At 34.1% G+C, this 13,100-nt stretch overlaps 1 protein-coding gene across 1 annotated transcript in view; it reads left to right on the forward strand.

The window, feature by feature from the left end:
* Positions 1-13,100, forward strand: part of LOC114897668 (A disintegrin and metallopeptidase domain 3-like) — a 109,594-nt gene that overhangs the window by 56,786 nt on the left and 39,708 nt on the right. Inside the window, 2 exon segments of the mRNA XM_029226696.1 lie at positions 709-895; positions 11,640-11,738. Coding sequence (XP_029082529.1) covers positions 709-895; positions 11,640-11,738 — 286 coding nt within the window.

Below are 13,100 nucleotides of genomic sequence, written 5' to 3' on the forward strand. Positions count from 1 at the left end.
TAATTAATTAATTTTGTTACCAAAGTACAAATAATTCTGACTTTTAATTAACACAGTCCACCATTGTTTATTCCTTCATTTTCCCATATTATTCCTATTATGTTTCATTTTCTTAAGTAGAGGATGTTAAGGTTACATGATTTAGAATATATTAAACAAAACAGCGCTTGGCACACAAAAAGCTCTGTTTAAGTATGTCTTACTATTTACTATTTTCATTATTATTGACAACACCATCATAATTATTATTGTATTATTAATATATATAAATAATATTTAATATATTATAATATATAATATTATATATTAATATAATATAATAATTAATATACATTAATGTTATATTATATTATTATAATTATTAAAATATAATTATTATTATAATTATGATGGTGTTGTCAATAATAATGAAAATAGTAAATAGTAAGACATACTTAAACAGAGCTTTTTGTGTGCCAAGCGCTGTTTTGTTTAATATATTCTAAATCATGTAACCTTAACATCCTCTACTTATTAGATGTCTGTTATATTGAATTATAATAGAAACGAACTTATTCTTGCATTACTAATTGTATTAAAAATAAAGCACTCTCCCGTTTTGGCTATTCTCTAAGTGAAGTAGTACAGAATTCATAGTACGTTATTGAAGGAGTATTACTTTGATACTGATTTTATTCCTTTTAACTGAGGAATATAATTTAATTTCAGACGTTCCCGTGGTGTAAAGTTTTTTAGCAGTTGCAGCATGGATGAATTCAAACATACAGCTTCACAGCCTGAATTTGAATGTCTTCAGAATCGAACAGTTTCAAAAGTGGTTCCACAAGGAAGAGTTTCAGTTTGTGGCAATGGAGTTCTGGAACCGCCAGAGCAATGTGATTGTGGTGGGCCAGAGGTTGGTGAGAAACATTAATAGCTTATCTAAAGATTTGTTTCTGTAGTCTTATAAGTATAGTTGTGATATAAGTGGGAGGACTTTTTTTTTTAATGTTGCACCATTTTATCAAATAGCTAAGATGGGGAGATATAAGGCATGTGATAACTGGCTCATCCTGAATTTGAAACATTTGAAGAATTTAAGTTTGGGGTAAGTGCAGTGTGGTTAAAGAAGTAGATTTTCCTTGTTGTGTAAACATTACCCACCTTTCTGTATCATAAACATCAGTTCCAACAGTAGTATAATTATCACCTAAATCATCCCTGAATTCCTCCAAAGTGCCTGAATTGGATCACTGAGTTATTAAATGTATGCTGTTGTTCACCTCCTCATCTCCTACTTTCAGTTCTTGCATGTATAAAGCCTCATTTATTTTAACTTCGTTTCGCAGAATTGGATTAATCACAATCCTTGGTTTGTTGTTATATTTAGCTTTTTGCTATTTGTCTTCTTGTTTTTCATTTGTGCTTGGTAAGATAGCTAATCATTGCATTTTGTTGTTGTTGCCTTCATATACTCGTGCGGTGATTATTTTAATGTTTCATATTTGCTTGCTGAGATGTAAGCTCTAATTGTTAGGAGCTAAAATCTGTATAATCTGATTGCATTATAATTTTTAAGTGAATGACTCAAATCTTCTGTATATTTTTACTAATTTTGTTTGCCTGAACTTTCAGCACTCGAGAAATAATATCGATATCTCCAACTATACAGTTGGATTTGCCTAATTCTCATTATCATTTACTCAATTCATATTTTATATATTTTGTATTTCTTTTATATGGTGTAAATTTATTTACAATTGTTGTACCTTCCTAGAAATTTAATACTTTACCTTCAAATACTGAATCTCTTTATTTCTAATGTTGATTTCTGTTTTAATGTCTATTTGGTCTGGTATATATCTGTATACATATTTTATGTCTATATCTATGCACACACTAGCTTCCTTAAATTAGTATTTCCCTGATATTTCTGTATTCTCATTTAGGTTTTCTTTACTATTAAGTTCAGTATTTACCTTAGGTTTTAATTTATTATTCAGTCTGTTCTTGATTTATAAGATTAACTCAAATATTATTGTGATTAATACTTTTACATATTTTTAAATTAACTAAAGTCCATAGTTTATTCAGATTTCCTTTGTTTTTACCTAATGGCATTTTTCTGTCCCAGGATCTTTTCCAGGATACCTCATTACATTTAATTTTCTTATGCTCCTCTAGATTGCATATTTTTATAATTTTAGTTGTCTCAAAATTTTTATATTTTCTATATTCAATTTGCCACATTTGTTCTTAATTGAATTTTTGTTGAATCTGTTTATTTTGTTTTCCTTTCTTCCAGTATTTCTTTTAGTGATTTAGTCTCTATGTACTGTTTATTTTCCTTTAGTGATTATCTTTGTATTTTTACCATAGATGTTTAATGGTAAACATCTATCTGGACCACCTTCTTCCCAGATCACAGTGTTTACAACCCAATTAACTTTCTTGTAAAATACTCTTGTAAAATATTTCATTTCTTTACATTAGAAAGTACTATGAAGAATTTATTCAGAAAATAGTTGCTTTATTTTACCTTCCATTCCTTTTTATCAGTGTTTTTGTATGTCAAAGTTTCTTTCAGAAATAATCTCCCATTTAATTATAATTTTCTTTAAAATATATTTTAGTACAGTTCTCTCTATAGTAAACTCCGCCCACTTTTGTTTAGCAGTAAATATTTATACCATTCCATTATTTCACTGTGATATATAATATATATGAAATATATACAGGAAATATGGATGAAGAGTGTAATACATAGATACTTAACAAGCACCTGAATACTTTGCACTAAGGTCAAAACAATCCTTACCTCTGCCAAAGAATTTCTTTGTGTGTCCACTCTCAATATGCCTCCTTTTCCCAATCATCATTTAGAATTTAAAGGTATCATTTCAGTACTTTCTTGTCATCATAGTTTTAGTTTTACCTCCTATTTTCCCATCTTTATACAATATAGTTTGATTACCTGTGTTCTACTATTATATAATTGGCAATCATATGATTTGTGTCATTTGTAACTTGGTCTTTCACCCAGTATTGTACTTGGAACATCCATCAACTTTTGAATGTAGCTATATTCCAATTGTTTTCATTGCTTTTAGTATTGAGTTTATGAAAATTTCAGTTTATTTATGCATTATTTGTGAAATGAAAACTTAAGTTTATTTCAATTTATGACTGTAAAGACTCATTTATTTATGAATTTTCTTGCACATGCTTCCTGCTGCACATGTGCCTGCGTTTCACTAGGGTATATGTGTACCAACAAGTGAATGTGCTGTGTCATGAGGTATACATGTATATATAACTTTGAGGATATCTTACTTACTTTGGGTTTTCCTATGGTTGAATGGTCTTTTCATGTCTTATACACATTTGTCTGTCATTTCATTCGCATTCACTTGTATGAATTATCAGGAATTTATCACCAATATGCTGGAAGGCTAGGATGTATGCTGATTCTTCAGTAAACTAAGTTTTTTCGGCATGAGACAAGTCTTACAGAGAGGACCTTCAGTGACCTAGTAGTTTAGGTAAAGGAGTAGGTGGGCTATTTCTGTTTCTTATGGGTGTACAGTTTCCTGTTTGTGGACTTTACCAGTGTCAGAGGCCAATCTGTTTATAGTGGAACTTTCCCGGGAAAAGTTCTTCACTGAACCATGGGATAAAGTTCATTAGTTCCAAATTCCAGGAGCCAGTGGATATCAGGAAATTTAGGGCCATTGGATGAAATCAGCTGTGTAAGTGATCAGAGATGCCTGCGGTTGCAGGGGGTCCTAATCAGTTACAGTGCCCAGTGGCCGGGGTTTTTTTCCCTTTTATCCGGGACTGCTTTCAATGATTCTTCTGGCTGAGCTCCACCTACCCCCATTGAAATGTAACTGCTTGTTTTGTAAGTCAGTATAGATGGATTATTTGGATTGTAGAGTCTGTCTTTAGTCATATATGCTTAAATAGCATGGGATGCAAATTTTCTCAGTTGCAGACCATTCTAAAAGTGTTATGATTTTGACAGAATACCTATACATTCAATAATATTTCACACTGGTATAATAATATTTCAGATTTGGTATAATCCTGAGATGACATATTATTGTGGGGAGGAGAGTAAGGCGGTGCTCCAAGTCTTGCCTAATGAAATTGAAGTAAACTTCGTCAGCTTCCCAGAATGGAAGTTTTTACTGCTAGTGAAAAGTACTAGCAGTATCCAGTGCTATATGCTAAAGGCCAGTAGTGGCAAAAATTATTTTAATTATTGTTGATTTGTTAATCACTCTGGCAACAATGGTTTCCACTTCTGTTTAAACCTCAGTACTATAATGTATGGCTCTAATTACCTGTGACTTCCTCTAGCCAGACAGTACTTTTTTTTTTCTCGTTTGCAACATTTTACAACCTTGAAACGCTTTAGGAGTATAGGCAGTTCTTAGTTTATCACCAACATACATCACGTCTGAGACCTGAGAACAAATTTATCCAATGATAAAGACTAACAAAAGAACAAAAATATATAAAAGACGTAAAACAAACTAATGGCCAGGGTAGTTCATTGTTTAATAAGCTCAGACATACACATTTGCAGAAATTTTAACTGGCTCTAAAGTTACTTATAGCTGCTTGTGCGTGATATGGACCATAGAATGTCCATGGCCTGCCCCAGCTAATTGCACAGTACTGAGTATCCTTGGCTTTCAAGATTGTCTGACTAGATGTGTAAATATCATCCATTTAGGAGTACTTGATTAGTATGATTCATGTCTGCTGTGCAGAGGAATTGCTGTGTCATATCTGGAAAGGTGTCTATTGCAGTCATTGTCAAACAATACCCTCGAGAGGAGATTAGGGGCTAACATGCTGTATTTGTGAGGACTGGCCATGTCCATTGCCCTGGGCTGTGTGCCCTGGATTTCCTTTTCTCACTTGACTGTAACTGGTAGAAAAGACACATTTGCCTGTCTTCCTCGGTCCCAAGTGCTGGAAACACTAGGTCTTGTTTTGGAGCCCAGTCTTGGATTATAAGTGGATTGCAAGTGTCTCAGAACACATAGATGTGTTATAGATTGTTTTCAATATCTAAACTTGCAAGCTGATTTTGATCTTTTGGGTCTAGTGAGATACTGAAGAAAGATTTTACTATAATTTCCACCACCACACACCAAGTGCCTTCGGTCTGTAACTGCATCATATCTGGAACTGCCATTGCTATTGGAGCCACTGCCATGTTTCGCTTATATAAGCCACCTTTTACTGTCCAGGCAGGGCTATTATAAGATGACAGATTTTCTTGAGTATCCCTGCATATGCTGTCTCCTTGATCAAGACAGTGATCTTCTGACCAGCTGCCTTTCCCCTTCCTATTCCTTTCTCCCCCTCTCCTTCCCACTGTATCTTGTGCCGCTTCACAATAACAATCTAGATAGGCCAGGATAGCTATGTGGCTTCCAGTCATATACTCATCCCTACTTCCACGGTCTTAATCGTAGCATTTCCACATTGAGAGCGTCCCTTAAAATCAAGAGAACTGTTACATTTATGTAGAATATCTATCCCCATCATCTATTCAGCATAAATCTATTATTTATGACTGTTCGGGTATGTGTTAGCCCTAAAGAACCCACCAGAAATGTATGTGATTTGAGAGCATTTCCAAATCTAGTAAGAATATTCTTTCAATCTCACCCCTGGGGACTTCCTGGTACTATAATGGCCTGTGCTCAGGATAGATGAAAGGCTTGACAACTTGGCTGCCATCACTTCTCCAATCCATCTTGACCAGTATATATGGCTTTCATTTCATGTGGATGAAACCCTTTATTCTTGTCCTGTTTATTGTTGAAGGAGGTAAGATCTGTGTACAGAGTGGGTACCAAACATTTGGGGTGAATGCCAATCAAATGGTATCATGTCAGACAGGATAGTCTGCCAATAGTAAATACATGGTGTCCAGGAATAATTCCTGCTCACAGCCCAAACCTTAAAGTACCATGGCTATTCTGTAGCCCAGTAGTGAGAGAGACTTTCTCCGAAGGACAGACAAACAATTTCCTCATTAGATTCTCTCTGGCCTAATATCCATGTCTACATGAACATAGGACTCAGACTTGAACCATTGATTTTTCTGTCCCTTGGCCTGCAGGAAATTACATTTAGCTTTTGCCAAGGTGTCCATTCTGGGTAGTTTATTGCCCAGTTCCTAAATAGTTTTTCAGAGATTATTCCTGCGATACAAGAGTACGTTCAGTTGTCTCTGATAGCCTGTTTGCACTGTGTGGATGAACTGATTAATCTGATTTGGGTCACTATTTCATCATCTGGGCACTCTCAAGTCTTCATTTAAAATCCAAGATGGAGTCACAGTGGACCTAAGGGAAGAGGTAGCTTGCCCCACTGGATTTCAAGGGTATGTATTGGAAAATGAGAATTCATCTTGGATAGGCCACTGTTTTATTATAGCTGTAAAGACTGTTAAAAGAAACAGGGGCATCCCTGGTGGCACAGCGGTTGAGAATCTGCCTGCCAATGCAGGGGACACGGGCTCGATCCCTGGTCTGGGAAGATCCCACATGCCGCAGAGCAACTGGGCCTGTGAGCCACAACTACTGAGCCTGTGCATCTGGAGCCTGTGCTCCGCAACAAGAGAGACCGCGACAGTGAGAGGCCCGCACACCGCGATGAAGAGTGGCCCCGGCTTGCCGCAACTAGAGAAAGCCCTCGCACAGAAACGAAGACCCAACACAGCAAAAATAAATAAATTAATTAATTAATTAAAAAAAAAAAAAAACAAAAAAAAAACGAAAACAAGACACCAGGCCCCAAATGGAGTCCCTTATGCTAAACCTCACATCACCAAATTGAGAGATTTACCTTAACTACACTTTTGGCTCTTCCAGAAATAGAATCTTAAACCAGTCAATCAGGAATCACCTGGCCAGCACTAGTTAGGTAATCTGCCTGATAGACCCCTGCCATCCCCTAAAGGAAAGTAACTTTGCAATAATCAGCCCACCTTTTTGCCAGTATAACTTCCTTGTTCCCACTCCCTTCTGCCTATAAAAGTCTTCCATATTTTACAGCTCTTAAGAGTTTCTTTCTTTTTTTTTTTTTTTTTTTTTACTTTTTTTTTCTTTTCTGACCATGCCGTGTGGCATGCAGGATCTTAGTCCCCTGACCAGGGATCAAACCCGTGCCCCCTGCAGTGGAAGTGCAGAGTCTTAACCACTGGACCACCAGGGAAGTCCCGTGGAGCTTCTTTCTAACTGTTAAATTGGATGCTGCCCATTTTGAATCAGTTTTTGCTCAAATAAACTCTTAAAAGTTTTAATATGCCTCAGGTTATCTTTTAACAAGACCTACTGCAGTAAGCCCCGATAGGTCTTTACATTCTCTTTCTCCACATCCATGTCATTAGACAGTGTGTTCATTGACCAGTGGTGCTTAGAGCATGAGGTTGGTTCTGAAAGTGACTGAGTGACTTTGAAGCCTTCATATCCAGCAAAACTTACATCGATCCATAATATGCTATTTGGATGAGACTTTATGACTTCACCAGGCTTTTGCCTAAGCACATCTCTAATTTCTTTCTTTTCTTACTCATTGTAAGAACATATCTCAGTAAATTTTGGAGTGACTAAACCGGTCTTGATCACCAGGACTTTTCTATCTATAGCTATGGCCACCAGCAGAAGGGAAGTAGTTTTTATTTTCTTGAAAGTATAGGTGGGTGAACAGCAAGCCCAATAAACTTTGTTTCGTGTCGCAAGACCATCACTTCCCACTGATGGAACCTTTCAGGGGTCTCAACAACAGTGGTCAAAAACCATTTGCCCTCACTGTCACTGAAGAGTTTACTGAACAAGTCTGCTTCTGCATACCATACCTGGCCAGATGATCCACAGGACCTATCTGCCTTTATATCCACAAAGGCATTGTGACCTTGTCTTTTCTTGTCTGCACAGAGACTCATGATGTGTTTAGGTGGCCTTCATTTTACTTATTTATATTTTCTTTCTGACTTGCTGAGTTTTTGAATTTGAGTGATGCTACACCTGATTAAATGTGGAAGATATGTAGAACGTTTACATTACCACAGACAGTTTTCCCTTACCTCATCCAAGTCAATCCCATAAATATCTAAACTTCTAATTTCTGTCACAACACATTCATTGTACTATTAAGTTTGTAACAAAGTGTCAAAATGCTTTCCAAAATGGTTGTAATATTGTGCATTCCATCCATCTATGTATAACAGTGGCGGTTGTTCTGAATCCTCACCACTTTTGTTACTGCCAGTCTTTTTCATTTTAGTCATTTCAGTTTGTGCTGGTATCTCATTGCAGTTTTAGTTTGTATTTTCCTGATGACTAATTATATGGGACAGTATTTCATGTGATTATTGGGCATTCATATGTTTCCTTTTTAAAATGTCTGTTCAAATATTTTGCAAAGTTTAATGGGGTTGTTTGTCTTTTTATTATATACTTACAGGAATTCTTAATATAAACTATACACAAGCCTTTGCCAGGTTTTCTCCCAGTATGTGGCTTAGCTTTGTGTTTTCTTAATGACATCTTTCAAAGAGTCAAAGTTTTTAATTTGATGAAGTCCAGTTTATAATTTTCTTCTTTGATATATTATGCTACTTGTAGCCTATCTATCCTAAATTTGTGAAGCTTCCTTGTAAATGTTCTTCTAGAAGTCTACAAATTTTAGTTTTTATGTGTATGTGTATGATCCATTTTGAGTAATTTGTGGCACTTTGTAAGTTAAGGATCAAGGTATATTTTTCTCAAGATATTCAATTGTTCTAGACCCATTTGTTGAAGAGACTGTCCTTCCCCCATTGAATTACCTTGGTACATTTACTGAAAAACAATTCATGACATACTTTGTGTTCCAATAATCTACATATCTATCCAGTACCAGGTCTCCTTATCCTAATGCACAAAATCAGGTAAAATATATCTTCATGTTTTGTTACTTCTTTCTCAAGATCGATTTGGCTATTTTAGGTCTTTATATTTCTATATAAAATTTTAAATCAACTTTTCCATTTCTACCCACCCCCTAAAAAAAAAAAAAAAACTTGAAATTTTTTTAAAAATCTAAAGATGAATTTATGGAGAATTGAATAGTATACATAATGTGTTTTTCAAACCATGAACATGGTATATTGTTCCATTTATTTAGGTGTCTGTAATTACTTAAATTTAACCCTAAGTAGTTCATGTTTTTGGATATTATTGTAAATTGCATATTTTTTTTAAAAAAAAATCAATTTTCAGTGCACTTTGCAAGTATATAGAAATAAAATTAAATAATGAAAGTTGTTGATTCCTCCTGTAGTCAGCTTAGCATTACTTTGAATGACTGGTTTATATTTTGGAAAATACCTGCAAAATGCCTAAGTCAAAATTATCAAATAACCAGTAAATACCTGAAAAAGAGGATGCTTATGGTGTTTATTCCAGAAATAGAGAAATGTTTCAGTATTTTTCAACATATATCATTAAAGTAACAAAGAGATAAAAATTACAAGATATTAAATATTGAAGAAACATTTGATAAAATGTTTGGACAACTAGGAGTAAAAGAATGTTCTTTGATTTCTCAAATTTCTCAATGATAAACCACAGTTACCTATGTTACAAAGTCCTCACTTCCAGTCCCATGATGGAATTCCATTTTTAAACTACATGTCATAAAAGGCCAATTTCTAAGCCTGGTATTTAGTCTAGGTTTCCATTATACATTGAGTATTGTCCAAATGTGTTTTGCACTGTAGTAGGCTTTCTCTTTGATTCTAGGTGTTAGAGATTTCCCTTTCACGTCATTGATTTTTGTTTTATTTTCCCCAATGTTAATGTTCACTGTGTGTTTAATCTTCCATCTTCACTAAATTCTCTTGATAGTTTTCATTAAAATATTTATATTGTGAAACATAACACATTCTTCTTAATAATGAAACATGAAAATTAAAGAAGAAAGAATATCATCTGATTCCTGTAAATATTACAAAGTGTTATATAGTAATAGAGTTTGGGATATACTTTAATAATATGCAATTAATGTAATTGAAGACATTATATTTAATTTTATATAGGACATTATATGAGTATCCAGGTATAATAAACTATCAGGAATAACTTATTATTCTATAAACACAACTGATAATTTAATTTTGGGGGGAAAAGATACATTATTATAGTTACTTTTACAACATACTATTCAAAATATTTAATGTCAAATAAAAATACATATATACACACATATATGTATATATATAACACAAAACTTTTACACACACACTGTACCTTCACATATTTACTGGGGTTAGGGTGGAGGAAAGTTTTATACATAAACTTTTAGAACAAATACCAAAGAAAGTTGGCAGTTGTTTTTTTTTTAGTTTTTTGTTATTATGATATTGTGAAATCTGACAACTGCCAAAATAGAAATAAACTGTCATGACAAATTGTAAAACACTGTAAAATATATTAGTGGCTAGGGGTTAACATCATTAATATGAAAGTGCTTACAAATAAAGGAAATAAACAGAAGACTACTTCAACAAAAAGTATGCATAAAAGTATAAATCAGATTGTGCAGATATGTAAAATGTTCAGCACATTAATAATAAAACTAATAAAATTGAAACAGATATAAACACTTAGTAATTTGTGCCTATCCACTTTACTTATTTTTTTTTTTTTATTTCCATAGGCCAAGAAAAATGTCATTTTTTTTTTTACATCTTTATTGGAGTATAATTGCTTTACAATGGTGTGTTAGTTTCTGCTTTATAACAAAGTGAATCAGTTATACATATACATATGTTCCCATATCTCTTCCCTCTTGTGTCTCCCTCCCTCCCACACTCCCTATCCCACCCCTCCAGGCGGTCACAAAGCACCGAGCTGATCTCCCTGTGCTATGCGGCTGCTTCCCACTAGCTATCTACCTTATGTTTGGTAGTGTATATATGTCCATGCCTCTCTCTCACTTTGTCACAGCTTTACTTATTTTAAAATATTATCAGTCTTATTTAACATCACTCTTACACTGAATAGATAACTATATAGAAAGAAGGAAATAGTGTATATTATGAAGAGCCTTTAATATTTTTAAATTCTTTGACCTAATAACTTCTAGAATCAATCTTTCATATACAATCTTAGAGCTAAAAAATGACAAATTTTCTTTGAAATGTCATTTACAACGATAATATGCTGTTGTAATTTAGAAACTCTATTTTGTCACATCCAAAAATTATTATATATTCACAGAATGATATCTTGAAGAGACTTGATAAGATGGGTAACCACTCAAGATGTAGTAAGTGAAAAAAATCTCAAAATTTACAATTCCTATATTTATGAACACAAAGATTGAAATAAATTGCATTACATTTTTAACAGCTCAAATTCTTGAGCATGGAACCATGAATAATTTCATTGCCATCTTTTTTTTCTATATCAAAATATATTATGTTTAGATATATATATTAAGTGGTGTTAAAAGTAGATACAGAAGTAAAAATTATACTGTGATTGTAATTAACTTAGAGACATACTTTAGTATATTATGACAATAAATAAAATGATTTATTTTATTGAAAATTCCTTTTATTTAAATTGATTGCATTTGCTTTTTAGCAATGCTCTCATAAAAAATGCTGTGATGCTGTAACATGTTCTCTGATTGGAGATGCAGAGTGTGGTACAGGACCATGCTGTGACAGAAAAACTTGTCAGGTAAGTTTTCAAAATATTGCCTTATTTTCTTTCATGAAATTTTTATGTTCTTTTGGGTGCGTTTTGTAGCTTTTTTTTTCTGCTTTTATTTTTACTCATGTTTCAAATTATATTACTTTATGTACTCGATTCATACACAGTTGATTTCAGAACTGAGAGAAGGTCCTTAGATCTTTTTCAACCTCTTTCGTAGTGCTGCCTCTTACTGTATTGTTTCAATCTCTGCTCAAGACCCATCCTCTTACTGCATTTAATAACAACTCCAGATAATTTGGATGCTATGAGTTCCTCTTGGTCGTGCCTGAATGTAGCTCGTCATGATTGAACAACTTATGACAAAATTATGAATAAGCCACCCAACACACACTTGACATGCAATATTTGAATAAACAGACAATAATAATTAAAATGCCTCATTTTGAACGTAGCAGAAAAGGAATCCATATAGAATAGTCAGCAATATGTAGCATATCTAATAGTGAAGATTAGCTTTGGCAAGACCCTGGAAGTGACTGACTGAACCCTTGACTTCCCTTGGGAAGTTTTCCATTCAATTTTCCTTCATAGCCACATCTGATAGGAGACTGGGTAAAATCTCTGTTCTAGGGATTGCTTCATTTTAGTGACTCACCGTTTTTGTGTCACTTTCAGGGGTCTATGACAAACATAAAGACTGATTAATGAGAGGTTTTGCTGCCAAGTTTGTTTTTTCTTTGTCCATGAAATCTCTCCTAACATTATTTTACTTTGCTCTATGCATGTTCTTTTTCACCCAGTGGGCTAGTTTTTAAAGTCAACGGTCATTTGTTTCAAGGCACATGGATGTAGAGGCCAGCCTAGGGTTTCCACTTCTTAGCAATAAACCTTGCTGCCCTTTCCTTCACCAGAGCTCTCATCTTAGTCTTTGTCTCCAAATCAGTGGAAATGAGCAGTCAGACTTTTCTAAACAGTCCATTGCCCTCTGCCTACATCTCAAAGGATAATTCTTTACAACAGAGGTAATTGCTACATTTGGTCGAATGAAAATTCATAGTATAAGTTACTAGGGAGGGCTTCAGGGTAACAGCTAAATGTCCTATGTTAGTTCACATTAATTTTATTATGTATTATAGCATAGAATTTGGCTTTTGCTGTCATTTAAAGGCTCACAGGTGCCTTACACTCTGCTCTCTTACGGGTGGCCATAAGCTTAAAAGGCTTTCCATTTTCTTCTCTGTCCACTGCCATTTAGGCTAGTTTCCACTGACTTCTGTCTGCAATTTAGTGATCTGATCCAGTTTTTTCTTATAAATTTTCATTTTAGATGGACACAAGTCCAAGTGCAAAGACATGGAAGACCAATAGTCTAACCAGCTGTTTTTC

Source organism: Monodon monoceros, unplaced genomic scaffold (assembly GCF_005190385.1).
Source record: "Monodon monoceros isolate NGI ecotype Baffin Bay Population unplaced genomic scaffold, NGI_Narwhal_1 Super_Scaffold_17, whole genome shotgun sequence".
Taxonomy (NCBI): Eukaryota; Metazoa; Chordata; class Mammalia; order Artiodactyla; family Monodontidae; genus Monodon; species Monodon monoceros.